Source organism: Triturus cristatus, chromosome 9 (assembly GCF_964204655.1).
Source record: "Triturus cristatus chromosome 9, aTriCri1.1, whole genome shotgun sequence".
Lineage (NCBI taxonomy): Eukaryota > Metazoa > Chordata > Amphibia > Caudata > Salamandridae > Triturus > Triturus cristatus.
The window spans coordinates 229,860,783-229,876,734 of record NC_140592.1 but is presented as its reverse complement, the minus strand read 5'-3'; the positions used below and the strand labels follow the sequence as shown (position 1 = coordinate 229,876,734).

Genomic DNA, 15,952 nt, shown 5'->3' with positions numbered 1-15,952 from the left:
GTAAGCCTCCGAGTAGCACACAAGGCTGTTTTGTGAGCGCCTGGCTCTGCCGAGGGACTGCAGCCGCCGCTGTCAGCGACTGCCAGGCGATGGAGCCAGCCCAGGAAACACAATGAAAGCGGAGTTTGTGTGAGCCTCGAGCTCCCTGCCCTTTCCCAGAGCGCACGCAGCAGAGCGCGGAGTGTGGCACGAGCCCTCGGCGGAGGCACAGGCTCTGAGGAGGGGGCCGCCGGACCCATGGCTTCAGCCTTCATGTGCGGCGTGGAGGACCTGCTCTTCAACGGCAGCCGCTTCGTGTGGAACCTGACCGTGTCCACGCTGCGGAGGTGGTACGCCGACCGGCTGGGGGGATGCGGGCACCTCCTGAGGACCTGGTGCGGGCTCAGAGAAGTTTACCAAGTAAGAACCAGGGGGCATTTAGAGGGTTGCTGCCTGGCATGGCGAGAGGGAATAGCGACAACTAATTACATATATCCACAACACTGCACCATCAAGTACACTTATTGCACCTCCGCTGCTGACGCATGTATATTTACATCAAACTCCTTTTACCTCCACTCAGTGCCTTGCTGCACAGAGCATCTCCGGGCCCTCAGTACTTGCAGAGTTTTCTAAAAAGCACAAAGCATCTTTCCAAGTAGTCATCGGAGACAGAGTTTTCTGAAACTATTTTTCTGACATCAAATGTTGTTTTATTAAGTTTAAAAAAAAATATAATTGACTCTAAATATTTTCACGCATTGGCTCCGCTGCCTTTGCAGTATTTTAATACATGTCATACAATTGGAAACTTCGATTCACCTTCTACTGGGAGGTTTCCGAGTACGCAATAAAATATGTCGTTCCGACAGAAGCACTGCGAGGCAAGCCCTTGTCATTTGTCTATATACTGTGTGATTGCTTCCCAACAGGACACTCGTTTTCATGCCTTATTGACTATGTGTTTATTTTTTGTGGCACTTGTTTTAACTTGATTTGTTTCAATACTTTTGCATGATATATGTTTCCTCACTGATATTGCAAACATATTACTGAACTGAGGAAGCCGCCTCACACCTAAAAGAAGCGTCCACACTGAAATTCCATTCTTTTAATGTACAGCGCCTACTCTCGCAGTGGGATGAGGGCATCATGGGGATTTGGGAGCCAAACACCCTTTATATTTTTAGTTGCAGAGGAGCCCAGCATCCTCACGTGCAAGAGCTGTCTCTTACAGGGGTGGGGTCGATTACCCGGAAATCTGATGTGGAGTGTCTAACTGAGGGACTACTGTTCATAACACATCTCAGGAAGGTTCGCTCACCTGGGGCTCGCTGCTCACTTTGGTGGTGTCCATATTGTTTAGTCTGGACGCTGGCCAAGGTACTGCACAGAAGGCTGATTGCATTCATACTTCATTAATGCCATCCTCTGTCTGACTAGATGTTGGATGGTCCAGCAGGTTTGGAGCTGGTTCATAGAGCCATACATCTCTAGACTCTCAGCTCTAGACTAGTGAGCATTGTTTGAAAGTTACCTTTAAGTCGTTTGGTGACTGATAAGAATGAGTTGCTGGTTTAGAGTTACTCACGGTATGAGTGTCGCACATTGTTCAATTCTCCCTTCTTAATGAACTTGTTGGTTGCCTCATTTAAAATGTCCAGAGTGATGGGTATAGATTATAGTGTCTCCTGTTTCTCGATAAACTAATTTGTCGAGAGAAATGTGAGGTACTTTTGTAAAGCAGCGTGAGGAAGCGTGCTACTTTGAAGGACTTTATTTGCGTATACTTGGTGGGGCAGAAGTCATTTTGTCAGTGAACTGGCAGCTACATCTTACAACCCCTCCAGCCTCCTGTGTCAGATCCATTCTTTTCTTGGCCTCTGAGGCACCTGGAGAGCTGTCTGCACTGAAGCAAATGCCCAGGTAGTAAACAAGAGGACCAATAGACCAACAGCGATACAAACCTCTATTCCCGAAGTGTATTTAGGGCATTTTTAGGTTTTGAGAAGACTTGTTAACCAACCTCAGCTCACGCCAATACGATTGTATCATTCTAAAACAAAATGATTGGTATGGTTTTGGGCCTGATGAGGCATGCAGATGTTTAGATTATAGGCATACAGATGCCATTCATGATTCATTTAAATAGTGTAGGAGACATAAGGCTACTAAAGTGAGCACTGAGCCCATATACTTGGAACCTGTACCATCCAGAGCTCTCATGTACTTGGTAAAGCTCTATTTATGTTACATAAGTAACAAGAAATCCAAGCGCAAATCCATGCCATTTTCGATCAAATATTCTTTCATGAAGGGTCCTCAACAGAATGGAGAGTTTACTTAAAATCAATAAACTATCTTCTAAAAAATACTTTTCCACATAGAAACCTACCCCATTGAGGGTAATGATAGCCTCAAACACTCCTGCAAAGTTCATATTTAGTCACTACCCCGCCTGAGCAGAAGAAATAACATTTTATTTCCATTTCGAACCACATCTGGATCTGCTTCAATGTGACATTTATCTTCCTCAGACCACTCTCTGAAGACTTCTGGATCCAGGCAAAAGTTGGTGTTCCTCACTACCTTCCTGCACTCACCACATGCTCATTTTCCCTCACCAATCATTCAGCTTTTCTCCTCACTTACTGTTGTCATTCTTTGCACAACCTCCTTCTTGTCTTAGCCCAGGGATCTGTGCACACACCCTGCTTCCCTGTAAACATCCCCTCCATGATTACAAATGTAAATTACAACATAAAATTAGAAACAAACAAAAACGTATGATTCACAAGTTATTGTTAGCTAAACTAACTGTAACCCGCGCCCCTGCCATGCGCCATGTTGTCATAAATGATGTTATTTTAGATGTCGTCAGTGATGTTCTCAGTGCCGGCACTGAACATGTCAAGAGGGATGTAATATGTGAGGGTGTGCCATGAAGATGGGTGCAAAGTCTGGACTGAGGCCAGGGCCTGCATCCATCCCCCTTGGGAAGCCCACGCCACGCTGGATACGGCCTTTGGCCATATGCAGCATGGGGTTGGACTCAGGACCTGGTCTGTGGCCCGCTTTGCGCCCAATCCCCCATGGACGGCAAATGCACAGTGTGTGGTTGGAAAGCAGGGCCTGTGCCAGTGTTTCAATAAATATGTGTTTTAGGACCCACAGACTGAGTCCTTGAATCCAAACATGGTAGCCGCAACTTTTTCTTCAGTTGTGGCCAGCCAATCAGATTGCTTCTTTTTAGTTCACGTTACCACAAATCTCTGCAGTGGATCCAAGGTGGCAGTATGGAAATATGCATACATTTTGAACGTTAATATCTCAAAACCTACTGATCCGAATTAAACCAAATCACAATAGGCACACTTTCAGAGTAAAGATGAAGCTTTCTGCCGAATATGGAGTCATTGCGTTTAGCCATTTGTTCTGAATTCCTGTTCAATTTTCCCATGGAAAGTTGCATGGGGAAAACACGTTTTGGGACCCCTTTTTCCCAGCCCCGCTTGACAGATCACCCTGAAATTTTCCAGGAAGGAGCTGAGGTAGATGAGACTCTTTTTTATAAAGGTTAATGAAGATTCATCAAATGGAGCCAAACTTATTAGCAAACCAAAATAAAAACAATTTCCTATGGAAACATGGTCCTAGTTATTACTAGCCAGTGGTGACCTCGACCGGGTAATATATATTGATATCTTTTTTCTTTTCAACTTCTACCTACCTCTAAACCTTAAAAACCCCATACCATCTTTTACCTCTACTCATTCCTAAACCCTAAAAAAGTCTCAAGCCCTTTTATCCCATCCGATGAGACCTAAAAAAAACCTTACTTACCTTCACCTCTTGCCATCCTTGAACTCTATACCACCCCTTTACCTCGCCTTACCACCAGCCACCCCGAACCCTAAGAAATCCCTATCACCATTTACTTCTACTCACAACTGAACCCTAAAAGACCCTTACCGGCTTTTACCTCTACACACCCTTGAATTCTAAAACACCCTTTACCCCTACCCAACCCTGAACCCCAAAAAACCTTACCTCCCTTTACCTTTACTCATCCCTGATCCCTAAAACCCCCTAACTTCCTTTCCCTCTACCCCTGTAAAATATAAAGAGCCCTAACCTTCCTGTACCTCTACCTACCTCTGAACCCTAAAATACCCTTACTTCCTCTCTGCCCAACCCTGAACCCTAAAACCCTTATGTCCCTTTAGCTCTACCCATCATTGAAATGTAAAATACTTACCATACCTTATTACTAGATACTTATCTTCCCCTATGTTATAAATGCATGCGTTGTAAACGACCATGTATTGATAAAAATGTGATGGAACTGTATATCGTGGTAACAGATGGGTTGTAATGTGTTAACATGAAAAACATGTATTCATTCACATAACATATTTTACAGACATATCATCAACTCTGACTTGTATACAGATTAATTTGGATTTGTACTCATTTAAAGCACCTATAGATCGTAGGTGAGAGTCTCATTCAAAGTCCCATAGGTGGGTAGAGGTGCAATGCCTATATTTGACACAGGTCTCTGTTATTTTATTGGGTGCAGGGAAATGTCCATGTGGCAACCAGTTGCTCGTCATATATGCCTACAGTTTTCATTTTTTTCTCTCTGGGACATGAATCCAATGAAAATTTCTTCGGGACCTGATATTTGGTTTTAAAGTCAGGAAGTTAACGGAATTTTATAAATAATCTTTAAATCGCTTGATTCGACGAAAAAGGTTTTCTTTAAACAAACAGGTGAAGCAACACGCCAGTCAGTTAGCGCATCGTTGGTGCTAACAACAAGAAGCGAGCGTAGAGGATTGGTATGGGGACATCAGTTAATTTTTACACCAATCACCCTGTGTGGATCACCCTGTCTCTCTGCAATGCCCATTATGCCTATCTGCCTACAGGCTGGTGCTACCATCTTGCTCTCCATTCACAGGCCTCCTTTGACAGGCACATCTCAGCAGCAAGTTGATTAGTTGACTTCTTCAGTCTCCTCAAGTGCCTCTCTTACCTACCTTTGCCTTAAGTACACTGATGCCCTTGTGTGTAACTCCTGCCTAAACTCTGCTCCAATTGAAAGCCATCTTTGATAACAAGGATTTGGATACAAAACTCTTCCTCATATGCATTACTCTTTTTAAACACTTCTATCAGTATTAGAGTGAGGGGGACCATTTTGGTCAGCATAGTCCAACGTGCTCTCCCAAACGTGTTGAGATTTTTTTGACAAGGTGCCTTCTCAGTTTGGCTTGGCCAAGGGAAGAGATACCGCGGCTACGAGCCTGTCTCCAAGTCCTAACACATTTCTCCAAATACATCAGCCTGGTAAGCAACCCTACTGTCGTGTTCTTCTTTGGATAGATACACAGGAGTCAGGTAGGAGGGTTTATATTTACTTTTTATTCGCTACACTCATGATCGCTGCTCCGTGTCCCACATCTGCTCTCATCCCCTTACCCTCGCAGTAATCAGTTCCCCCCCACTCCCCTGACCGGAAGTGGTGTCCGGTTCTCATCCCCTCCCCACCAGTCGGGTACACGGTCCTAGTGCCCTTGTGCCCAGGTCACGACATCTCCCCTTTTGTTGCAGGAAAATGACAGAAGAAGTGGTGAGAGGTATAGAGGTATAGAGGGAGAGATAAAAAGAGAAGAGAGACAAAAAGAGAGAGAAGATAGATATAGAAAAAGACGTTTAGTTGTCCCCATCATCACATTACTTCGATCAGTCTTTTTGGTCGTTTGCATTCTCTTCTTGGATGTGGCTCTCCCTTGTCTTTCTGTCATTCCTCGTCCTGGCTCTCGTCTGTGCCTGTGTCTCCCGCGGCCACGTCTCCTCCGTCTTCCTCCATGCTCTTTAATCCCTTAAAGTGAGAGCTGTTTCTTGTTATCCGGTGAGGGCCTGCTGTCGCTGTTATCATAGGCCCTTTCACATGTGTCACCGTTAATGGTTCCTTTGAAAATGGACTGTCCGATTTCCTCAGCTGCCGCTGCCGCACCACCACTGCGTCCCCTTGCTTGAGGTGTGATGGAGTGGCGTGTCTCCTGGCGTCGGCATACACCTTCATTTTTTCCTTGGCCTTATGGTCTCTGACAGCAATGCTGCTATGCTCTGGTGGCGCCGTTGCTTCTAGCTGTGGTAGCCTTGTCCTGCTTGTTCTACCCAGCACCAGCTCAGCAGGGCATCGTCCCGTGGAACTGTGAGGGGTGTTTAGATAGTCTCTTAGTACTTGACAAAGGGCCTGTCCTATTGGTATCTGTGCCAGCTTTGCTCTTTGGACAGCCTTTTTTATGTTCCCCATGAATCTTTCCACCATGCCATTTGCTTGTGGCCACAGAGGTGTTATCTTCCTGTGGTGAATGCCCAGGTAGTCCATAAACTTTCAAAACTCCTCCCCTGAGAATGGCGGACCATTATTTGTTTTGAGTGTTTGTGGGGAGCCCCAGGCTGCGAATATGTCATCCAGTATTGGCAGTGTTGCACTTGCTGATGTGGACAAGATTTGGTGCACGATGGGAAATATTGAGTATTCGTCAATGATCACAAGCAAATAGTTGCCCATGTCTAGAAGTCCATAGAAGTCTGCTGCCAGTTCTGTCCACACTGCCCGTGGGAGTTCTCACATCTGTAGTGGCTCAGGCTTTGCTGGCTGCCCTGTCGTTTGGCAGATGTGACAATTTATGATGGTGTCTTCCACCATATTGTCCAAATTAGGAAACCACACTTTCTCCCGTAGCAGCTTCTTTGTCGCAACCATGCCTCTGTGTTACTCGTGTGCCAAGTTTACAGTTTGTCTGCGTAAGGCCCTTGGCATAACTTTTCTTGTTCCTCTCATTACTATTCCGTTCACGGTCTCTGATAGTTCTTCATGAATCTTTTTGAATGCCAGCATCTCCTCCTTGCTGACTCCTTCCTCCACGATGCTGTTGTTGTTGACATGTCTCCATCTCTGCTGTCTCGTCATCATTTTTACCGCTTGCATCGTGGCATCCCTCGCTGTTTCTTGCTCAAGTTCTGCTATCGTTATTGATGCCGGAGTGTTTTGTTTTAGCACAAAGTTTAGATATTCCTCCGCTATTGATGTGTCCTGAGATGTCTGCGGTAAGGGATGCCGTGACATGTAATCCGCCGGGTTATGTTCTTTTCCCGGTTTGTGCACGATCCTGAAGTTATAGTCCATCAGTCTTATGCCCCATTGCTCGATGCGAGGCGGTATTTTTGCATTTGGATTTCCATAGATTGTCACTAGGGCCTGATGGTCTGTGACAATAGTGAATGGTTTTCCGTAGATGAACATGTGATAGTGTTCACAGGCCCATACTACTGCTAGGCTTTCTTTTTCTGACTGCGAGTATGCACTCTCAATGTCGGACAGGCTTTTGCTTGCATATGCCACGATCTTCCTTGGAGATTCTTTGCCTGGCATGTGTTGTGCTAAAATCGCTCCTAGTCTCACCAGGCTGGCGTCCACCGTCAGTTCCGTACATAGCAGTGGATCGAAATAGGCAAGATGGTCCACCGCTATCACCGCATGTCTGATGGCCTCAAACGCCATGTTACATTCTTGTGTCCAGATGAATTTTTGACCCTGCTTTGTTAGTTCCCTAAGTGGTGTGCTCACTGTGCCAAAGTCTTTTATGTATCGAGCACAGTAGCTGGCAAGCCCAAGAAATGACCTCACTTCTGCAACGTCTGCCGGAGGACTCGCTTTTTCTAGCGTCTCCACCTTGCGGTGGTCTGGTCTCATTCCTTTTCTGGATAAGATGTGTCAGAAGAATACCAGTTCATTTCTCCCTTTTTCACACTTGTCTTCATTTAGCGTTAGGCCTGCTTGTTCCAGATACGAACATATTTCCCGCAAAGCCCTGTCATGCTCCTCATCTGATCGACCAAACACCAGAATGTCGTCATTGTAATTTAGGCTGTTCTTTACTGGCCTTATGACCTGCCGTATTGTTTCCTGAAATATCTCAGCTGCCAATGAAATGTCAAAACTCAGTCGTTTGTAGAGAAACAGACCCATGTTTGTGGAGAATGTGGTAATGTACCTTGATTGTGGGTCAAGCTGCAGCTGATGGTATCCTTTACACAGGTCCAGCTTTGAAAACCAGCAGGCGCCAGTGAGGCAGCTGATCATATCATTTAAGTGCGGTCCAGGGTGTCTTTCCCTTTCAATTGCTGTATTTGGTATCCCCATGTCTACACATATGCGAATCTTGGATGTGTTCTTCTTTGGAACTGCCATTATTGGTGACACCCATGGGGTCGGCCCGTCCGCCAGCTCTATAATGTCTTGACTCAACAGGCTTTGTATTTCCTCTTCTACCTGTGGCTGCAGGTGTATCAGCACTCGTCGGTGATGCTGAGCCACAGGTTTTACCGCTTCATTGATGTGCAGTGTTATTTGCCTTCCTTTTAGTTTTCCTAGTCCTTGTAGTATTGCTGGATAGTCTCGCAAGATGTTCTTTTTTTCTGACATGTGGTATGTCATTGCGAGGAGACTCATCACCTGCGCCGTGACGTTGCTCAGCAGACATGGTGCTGGAATGTCACCCCGTAGTACATGTATTTCTTCTTTGCTTGATCGATCTTTGTACATCAGTGTCTCTGTGAACTTCCCCATGTTGATCACTGGTTTCTTCGAGCCCCAGGTAAATACATCAACAGTGGATGGTGATAGTGTTGTTGTTTTTTTCATCTTCTCGTATTCTGATACGCACATTATGTTGCAGGTGGCACCGCTGTCCAGCACGAATAGTGTGCTGTGTCTTCCCACATCAATGTCAACGGTCGCCGTTTTCTTTACTTGATGTTTCTCCATTAGATGAATGCGCTCTCTCTCTCTGTCTTCCGCAGGGACATCGGACATCAGGTATAGTCATTCCGCGTTCTCTTGTACTGCCTCCCTGTCCGACTCAGCTGAAGAACTGCGATTTGCCGTTTCCATGTGTCTGGCATATCTGTTCGTTGCTGTTCGTGTTCTTCTGAGTAGTCCTCTCTCACTTTTGAATTGTGCACTCATGCAGGCGCTTGCAAAATGGTTGCCCCTGTTACATTTTCTGCATCTCTGACCCATTGCTGGGCAGGCGCCAACGTGTGGAAACTCTAGTCCGCCCCTATAGCACGTTCTTTCATGCGGTTTTCTTGGCAGGTGCTCAGTGTATTCTTTCTTCTGGTCATGCAGCTACTTCCGGCCATGCGGTTAGCTTGTTCTATTCTTCTTTCCTTTCCCATTTCCATCTGCTTTGCGTGCATGGTTGCTCTCGCTTCTGCCCGGGTCATCTTCAGAATTTTCTCCAACGAGGTTGGTTTTTTCAGAATTCGTGTGCGGAACTCCATGGACTGACAGCCTTCAATGATGTGCAGTCGAATTGCTTGTTCGTTGTCAAACTTATCGAATTCGCAGTGCGTGACTGATTTTCGCTGTCGTGTTGCAAAGTCGTTGAGGGACTCCTCTGCTTGTTGGTATGCGATGGTGAAAATGTATCTTTCGAAATCAATGTTTCTTTGCGGGTCAAACTTGCCTGTGAGGCACTTGATCAGTCCCTTGTATGTTGCTGTTTGCTCTTGAGGGAATGTTACTAGCAAGTCTTCCACTTCACCCCCTACAAGGTTTAAAAATAGATCTATGTGCTTGGCCTCTGCGACGTCTGTGGGGCGCATGTATCTTTCAAACTTGCGAATCCATCATTCAATTCTGATGCCTGGCTGTGGCTCAGATAAATTGAATGGAAGGGGCCTGAGTAATACTGCTTGCGTGTCGTTCTTGTCATTTGTGGGGTCAGCCATTATTATTTGGCGTGCAGCACTGGGGCAACTCTCGTTATAGCATACTACTTTTTCTTGGTACCACCGTGATGGTGTATACTCCTTATTGATTTGACCCGCTAGTTTTGCTGTTCTTCTTTCTTGTGTCTTGTTTACTTTTTTCCTGCTTTGTTTCCTTTCTTTGCTGTACGTTTTGCTTTTTATATTATTTTTTCTTTCTTTATTGCTTCTAATTCCTTTTATTTGAAGCCTGTATTTCGTTTTTGTAATTTTGCCTGACTTAAAAATGGCCGCCGGGCCTCCCGTGCTGCTTATCGGCTTGATATGCCTGATCCTAAGATGGCCACCCAATTCTCACGAGATCGCAGGTCTTCCGGGGACTTCGCCTGACCCTAAGATGGCCGCCGGTCCTTTGTGGATGCTTATTGGTTGCTCCCGCCTGTCCCCAAGATGGCCGCCGTCCTCGCGCCAGACTTCGTTCAATTTGCGCGCGCGCGCTGACTCTAATGCGGCGGGCTTGAATCAGATGCCGCGCGTTTACTTTAATGCTGCGGGCGGCTTTAATCAGATGTCGGGTGCACCGCTTTGGCTTTTTCTTGTGAAGTACTGGGTTTTTAAAACCCAGCGGTGCAGGGGAACACACCCTAAGACTTCGGGTTCTTCCTGTTTCAGACCTACAGAAACACAGAGTCTTCTGGGTGAAGTCAAAGATCGATTTATTGGCTGCAGACCAATTACAGGTATCCGAGAAGTACAACACAATGTATGTTCTCAGGAGACTGCTTAAACTTACAGAAACGGCCTTCTCCTTATATACAAAATATCATGCTTCAGGCACACATTCCTTGTTTTACGATATGGTCATTCACATGTATTCATTACAAACGAAAAGGCAGAGTCATGATGACCATCCCACATTCCAGTTAAGCCAGCCCACAATCATTTACCCAGCGAGGCTCAGATCCCACATCAGATATCAACAGACCCCAATAAACACGGGCATCTCCTGTTTGTAAAACAAGCCATAAAGCAGGAAGAATCAGGTGTGAAAGAGATTAGTCGGAGGCTTGTGTGGGATGAAAAGGCTTTATGGTGTGTCAAACCCTGATGCTAATCACAGGTGGCCGTAGGACGGGGAGCTCGTGGGACCGGACAGACCTGGGGCAGCGGAGCCAAACTGCACAGGTCACAGAGAAGTCAAACAGAAAGCACGTGTGTTCTAAAGGCCCGTACTTGTTTGTAATGTATAGCCTATGTGAGGCCAACCATAAGATGGCCACCGCTCCAAGATGGAACCCACGAAATCAATATGTAATGTCATATACATAGTGCATTTATCGATGAAATGTTATGCAAAGCACTTGTACATACCGCATTGACCATTCGCGGTTCGCTAATACCGGAATAGACAGGGGTAGGGCCCTGCCTCCTACGCGGTCCCAAATTTTAAAGTACCACGACCCTCCTTTTGCCCTTACATAGGCAATAACTATACTCATTTCAATCCGAGTCTAGGTCTATATTCATGAAGTCATGGAGATGTTGCTGTAGCATCATCCTATTACTTAGCTCGTCCCTCGATACAGGTTTCCTTACACATAATGTAGCACAGAGACCACATATCGCAGGAGCACACTGTATACACAGACAGAACAGGAAAAGAATGGCTAAGATCATTCCAATGACCATCAGAATCTTCCAACCCCAGGCAGATATCAGTTCCCAGAACCACCCCACCAGTGACCAATCTCCTTTAGCCACGTGTATAGATTCAGATATTTTATGCAGTTTGGAGATGGCTTGATACACTGTTGGAGCGTTATCTGGTATGAAAATGCAACAACTAGATTGGATGACCTTACATACCCCACCGCGGTCTGCAAGTATGACGTCTAGAACCATACGGTTCTGCAAAGTCATGAGGCGATCCGCTTGGAGCTCAGCTGTCAAATTACCAAGGGCACCAGCCGTTACATTAACAGTGGATTCAACCACACGAGTCAGTTGTCTCAGGTTCCTACTATTGTCCATCGGTCCCCAAAACGTCAGGAAACCCAATAAGAAGTCTCCCGCTTCCTGACCGGCAGTATCCTCCTTACTAATCACGCCTCTTACAACTCTGGTCTTGTGATAATCAGAGGCAGCAGTAAATGTTGGCGGTAGCAAATTTGCAATATAACATGTGCCCGAGAAATCAGGGGGCAACCATGTATATGCTCGGTCATTGCAGACAAAATATGTACCCTTGGCAGCCAAAAACGCAGGGGAAAACTGTGATGGAAAAGTGTACGTTTCAGTACAGTCACTTTTCCCCAGTTGAGCTCTTGGATTCTGACCATTACCTTGTAAACAGAACCGACCTATGTGGGGTACGACCCAAATTGGGGATGAGATTTTTCGCTGCCTTTCACCCAGACTAATGCTATACCCCGTCGCGTTCCAACCTACATAAGCTCGCAATTCATCCTTAGGAATAGATGAGTATGCGTCGATATCCCTGCTCATATCGGCAACTCCTTTCATTAAGGCTTTATTATTTGTGCTAGGTCTGATGGAACGCGGTTGTCGCGGGGAGTAGGCATCTAATGCAAAAAGAAACATGGTCTGGAATGCCCATGACGATCCATTGTAACTAAACGGCAGCACTAGATAAGGAATACCCTTGTTAATGGTATGTGGCATTAACCCACACACCCAGCAATTGGTTGTATTCATGACTAGTTGGTGCTGGTGCAGGAGCTGAATAAACGAGTTGTTTACAAACTCTGATCGTCTAGCTTGTTCGTGTTCAGGCAGAGGGTGGAAGGAGTGTAAGGAGACAGTAGGAGGAGGTATAGGCTGTTCAGTGGGTGCAAAGGGCACTTGAGAGGAGAAGAATACAAATCCTACAGTAAACACCATCATACTACATAGTATAAACAGACATAATAATATAAAACGTTTGCTCTTCATTATTCTACATACTTTCGCTTTAAAGTTCATTTCCTCAGCGGGTCTCTCCATCTTGAAAAACTCCATCCTCTAATCGTGCCGCTCGCGGCGGGTGAGTATCTTCCGCTAAGGAGTACGCCTGTCAGTCCAGGGAACGCCCTAGACCAACCAGAACCGTTGACCTAACGTCTTCGGCCTGTACCCCAAAGTCTTGGCACCGCGACCCTGCGGCTGAACCCGGATGGTGGTTCGAAAAATAAAAAAATAAAAAGTCCTTCAGATGGGAGAGCTATAATATCAAAAAATAGTAAGGGAAGGGAATTTTTATTTGTCCATAGGCCTTGGTCTCAAGTTGTAGCGGTTTCTGCCGGGTACTGTCTGGTCTTGAAACAAAAGTTCAGGCTCTGTGGTGTCCAATCGAATTGACGGTGGCACAGCTTCTTGCAAAATATCGTCACTCTCTTGTTCTGAAGTTGTGCCTCTCACTCGTGCATCACTAAATGGTACAAAACGAGGTACAGTGTCTGTTTCAGAATCAGCGATACCCTCCTGGACCCACTGGTCATATGGTAGAGGCAAAGGGATCCGCTTGCAGTGGGCGCCGTGAATCCAATTCTTTTTCCCTTTTACTCGAACCGCTGATCTTGTTGACAGAAGTACGAGGTGAGGGCCAATCCAACGGGGCTCATCGTTGCTCTTTCGCTGGAAGTTCTTCACGAGAACCCACGTGCCAGGGCCGATAGGGTGTCCGGGAGCTTCAGAGGCCTGGGGAAGAGTATCTTGCACCTGTTGGTGTAAAACACGCAATTTAGCCGTCAATTCATACAAATAGTCAAGCAGTACTGGATGTTCGATTTCGCTGAATTTTGTCGGTCTTGGCACACGCCATATATTGGCTGGGCGGCCAAAAATGACCTCATATGGGCTAAGTCCCACTCGTGAGTGCACGGTCATTCTTGTGGATAGGAGTGCTAGAGGCAGAGCGTCAGGCCATTTAAGACCGGAGCTCGCCTGGATTTTGGCCAGCTTGAGCTTTAGAGTGCCGTTGTAGCGCTCTACTAATCCAGCTGATTGGGGGTGATTCGCAGCGTGAAATTTTTGCTTTATCCCTAACCCCTCACACACGTTCTTCATCACTCGACCCACAAATTCACTCCCATTATCACTCCACACCATTATTGGCATTCCAAACCTAGGGAAAAATTATTTCACAAGGGCTTTGGCTGTGGATAAAGCAGTGTTGTCTTTTAGGGGATATGCTTCTATCCATTTTGAAAAAGCGCAAACAACAACCAGTACATATTTCAAGTTGTTGCACCTTTCCATGTGGATAAAATCTAGCTGCAAAACCTCAAATGGATATGATGGAGGCGCAAAATGACCAGCTGGAGTTGGGGTTCCCCTACCAGGGTTATATTTCAAACATACCATACAATTCTTGACCACATTCTCTGCACACTTGGGAATTCCAGCGTTCTGCCATACTGGAGCCAACAACTTACAGATTCCTTTCACACTGATATGTGCCATTCCATGTGCCATAGTAACTACTGGAAGCACATATGCATCAGGTAGCAACCATCACCGATGTTCTGACAAATCAACCCAACAAACATTCTCATCCAATTTACCCGTACTTTCTCTCCACTTGCTCAACTCTTTCTCTGTGGCTTCAGCTTGAAGGGACTTCACACTCTCTATTGTGTCTTCACACATTCCAACATCACCAACCCATCTTGCAGGGCCTGCAACATACATTCGAGTCTTCACATCTTTTGCCGTTTCTTTCGCGATTTCGTCAGCAAAAGCATTACCACGACCAACATCATCAGTGACTTTCTTGTGCGCACTGCATTTCATAATCGCAACTTGTAACGGTAGGGTCAGTGACTCAAGGAGATCATTCACCAACTTGCCATTCTGAATTTTAGCTCCATGCGAAGTCAGGAACCCACGTTCCTTCCACAATCGCCCAAAACTATGGGCCACACCAAAGGCGTACTGGCTGTCAGTATATATGTTCACTTTCATTCCTTCAGACAGCATGCATGCTCTTGTAAGGGCAATTAATTCTGCTGCTTGAACCGAATTATGTGGCACACGTGCAGTTTCAACAATCGTGTGCAAAGTCGTGATAGCATATGCAGCAGTCGTATCCCCATTCGGAAGCTTAAAGCACGAACCATCCACCCATAAGGTACCATCACACTCTGTCAGGGGAGTATCTTTAAGATCTATTCTCCCTTTCGTCTCTTCTTCTGTTCTGAACAGACAATCATGTTGCTCAATCTCATCTAGGTCTGCTGGATTCGGCAATAATGTAGCTGGATTCAACGTGTTGCATCTCTTTATGTGTATATGGTTTGCTAACAGTGTCAATTCATACCCTGACAATCGAGCACTAGTTAAGTGCTGTGTCTTGGTCCTGTTTAACAATGTGTCCACAGCATGTGGAACCATAACAATCAATGTATTATCCATCACTAGTCCAGCAGACTGTCGAATAGACATAGCTGCTGCAGCTGTAGCTCTCGGACAACTTGGCAATGCCCTAGCTACCGGGTCCAAGGTTGACGAAAAATATGCGCATGGACGCGGTCTGTCGCCAAAAGGCTGTGTTAACACTGAGAATGCGCAACCGTTCTTTTCATGAACATACAATGTAAAAGGCTTGCTGTAGTCAGGGGTACCCAACACAGGAGCTGAACATAATGCATCACGCAATTCCCAAAAACTTTCTGACACTCTTCAGACCATGGGATAGGATTCGGTGTATTTTTGCATGTTAATGCTAACAAAGGTTTTGCCAGCAAAGAAAAATTTGGTATCCAGTGCCTACAGTATGAAGTAATGCCCAAGAAAGCACGCACTTCTCTCTGTGTTCTTGGCACGCTCAATTGTGCAATGGCTTGAATTCTTTCTGAGGTCAGTTTCCTTCCCTCCTTCGATAAGAGATGACCTAAGTAGGTCACTTCTTGTCGACAATATTGCAATTTGGAGAGAGATACTTTATGATGAGAGGCAGACAAATGGCGCAATAATGATAATGTCGCTTCTTTACAGATCTTTTCAGTATCCGCGGCGATTAGCAAATCGTCAACGTACTGAATAAGGATAGCGCCGCTAGGTAAAACAAGTGCATCAAGCTGTGCTTTTAAAGCCTGACTGTATATTGATGGACTTTCACAGTAGCCCTGTGGAGCGTGTTTAAAGCGGAAGCTTCGACCTCCTAAACTGAAGCCAAAAA

The 15,952-nt window shown here is 45.8% G+C and overlaps 1 protein-coding gene across 2 annotated transcripts in view; it reads left to right on the top strand.

Moving 5' to 3' along the window:
• Positions 1 to 15,952, top strand: part of FRMD4B (FERM domain containing 4B) — a 558,786-nt gene that overhangs the window by 119,054 nt on the left and 423,780 nt on the right. The window contains exon 1 of one of the 2 annotated variants that reach the window (XM_085624790.1): positions 13 to 399. The exons of the other annotated variant lie outside the window; for it this stretch is intronic. Coding sequence (XP_085480916.1) covers positions 238 to 399 — 162 coding nt within the window. The 5' untranslated portion in view covers positions 13 to 237. Of the gene's footprint in view, positions 1 to 12; positions 400 to 15,952 lie in introns of those variants that run through there. 2 annotated transcript variants of the gene reach the window in all.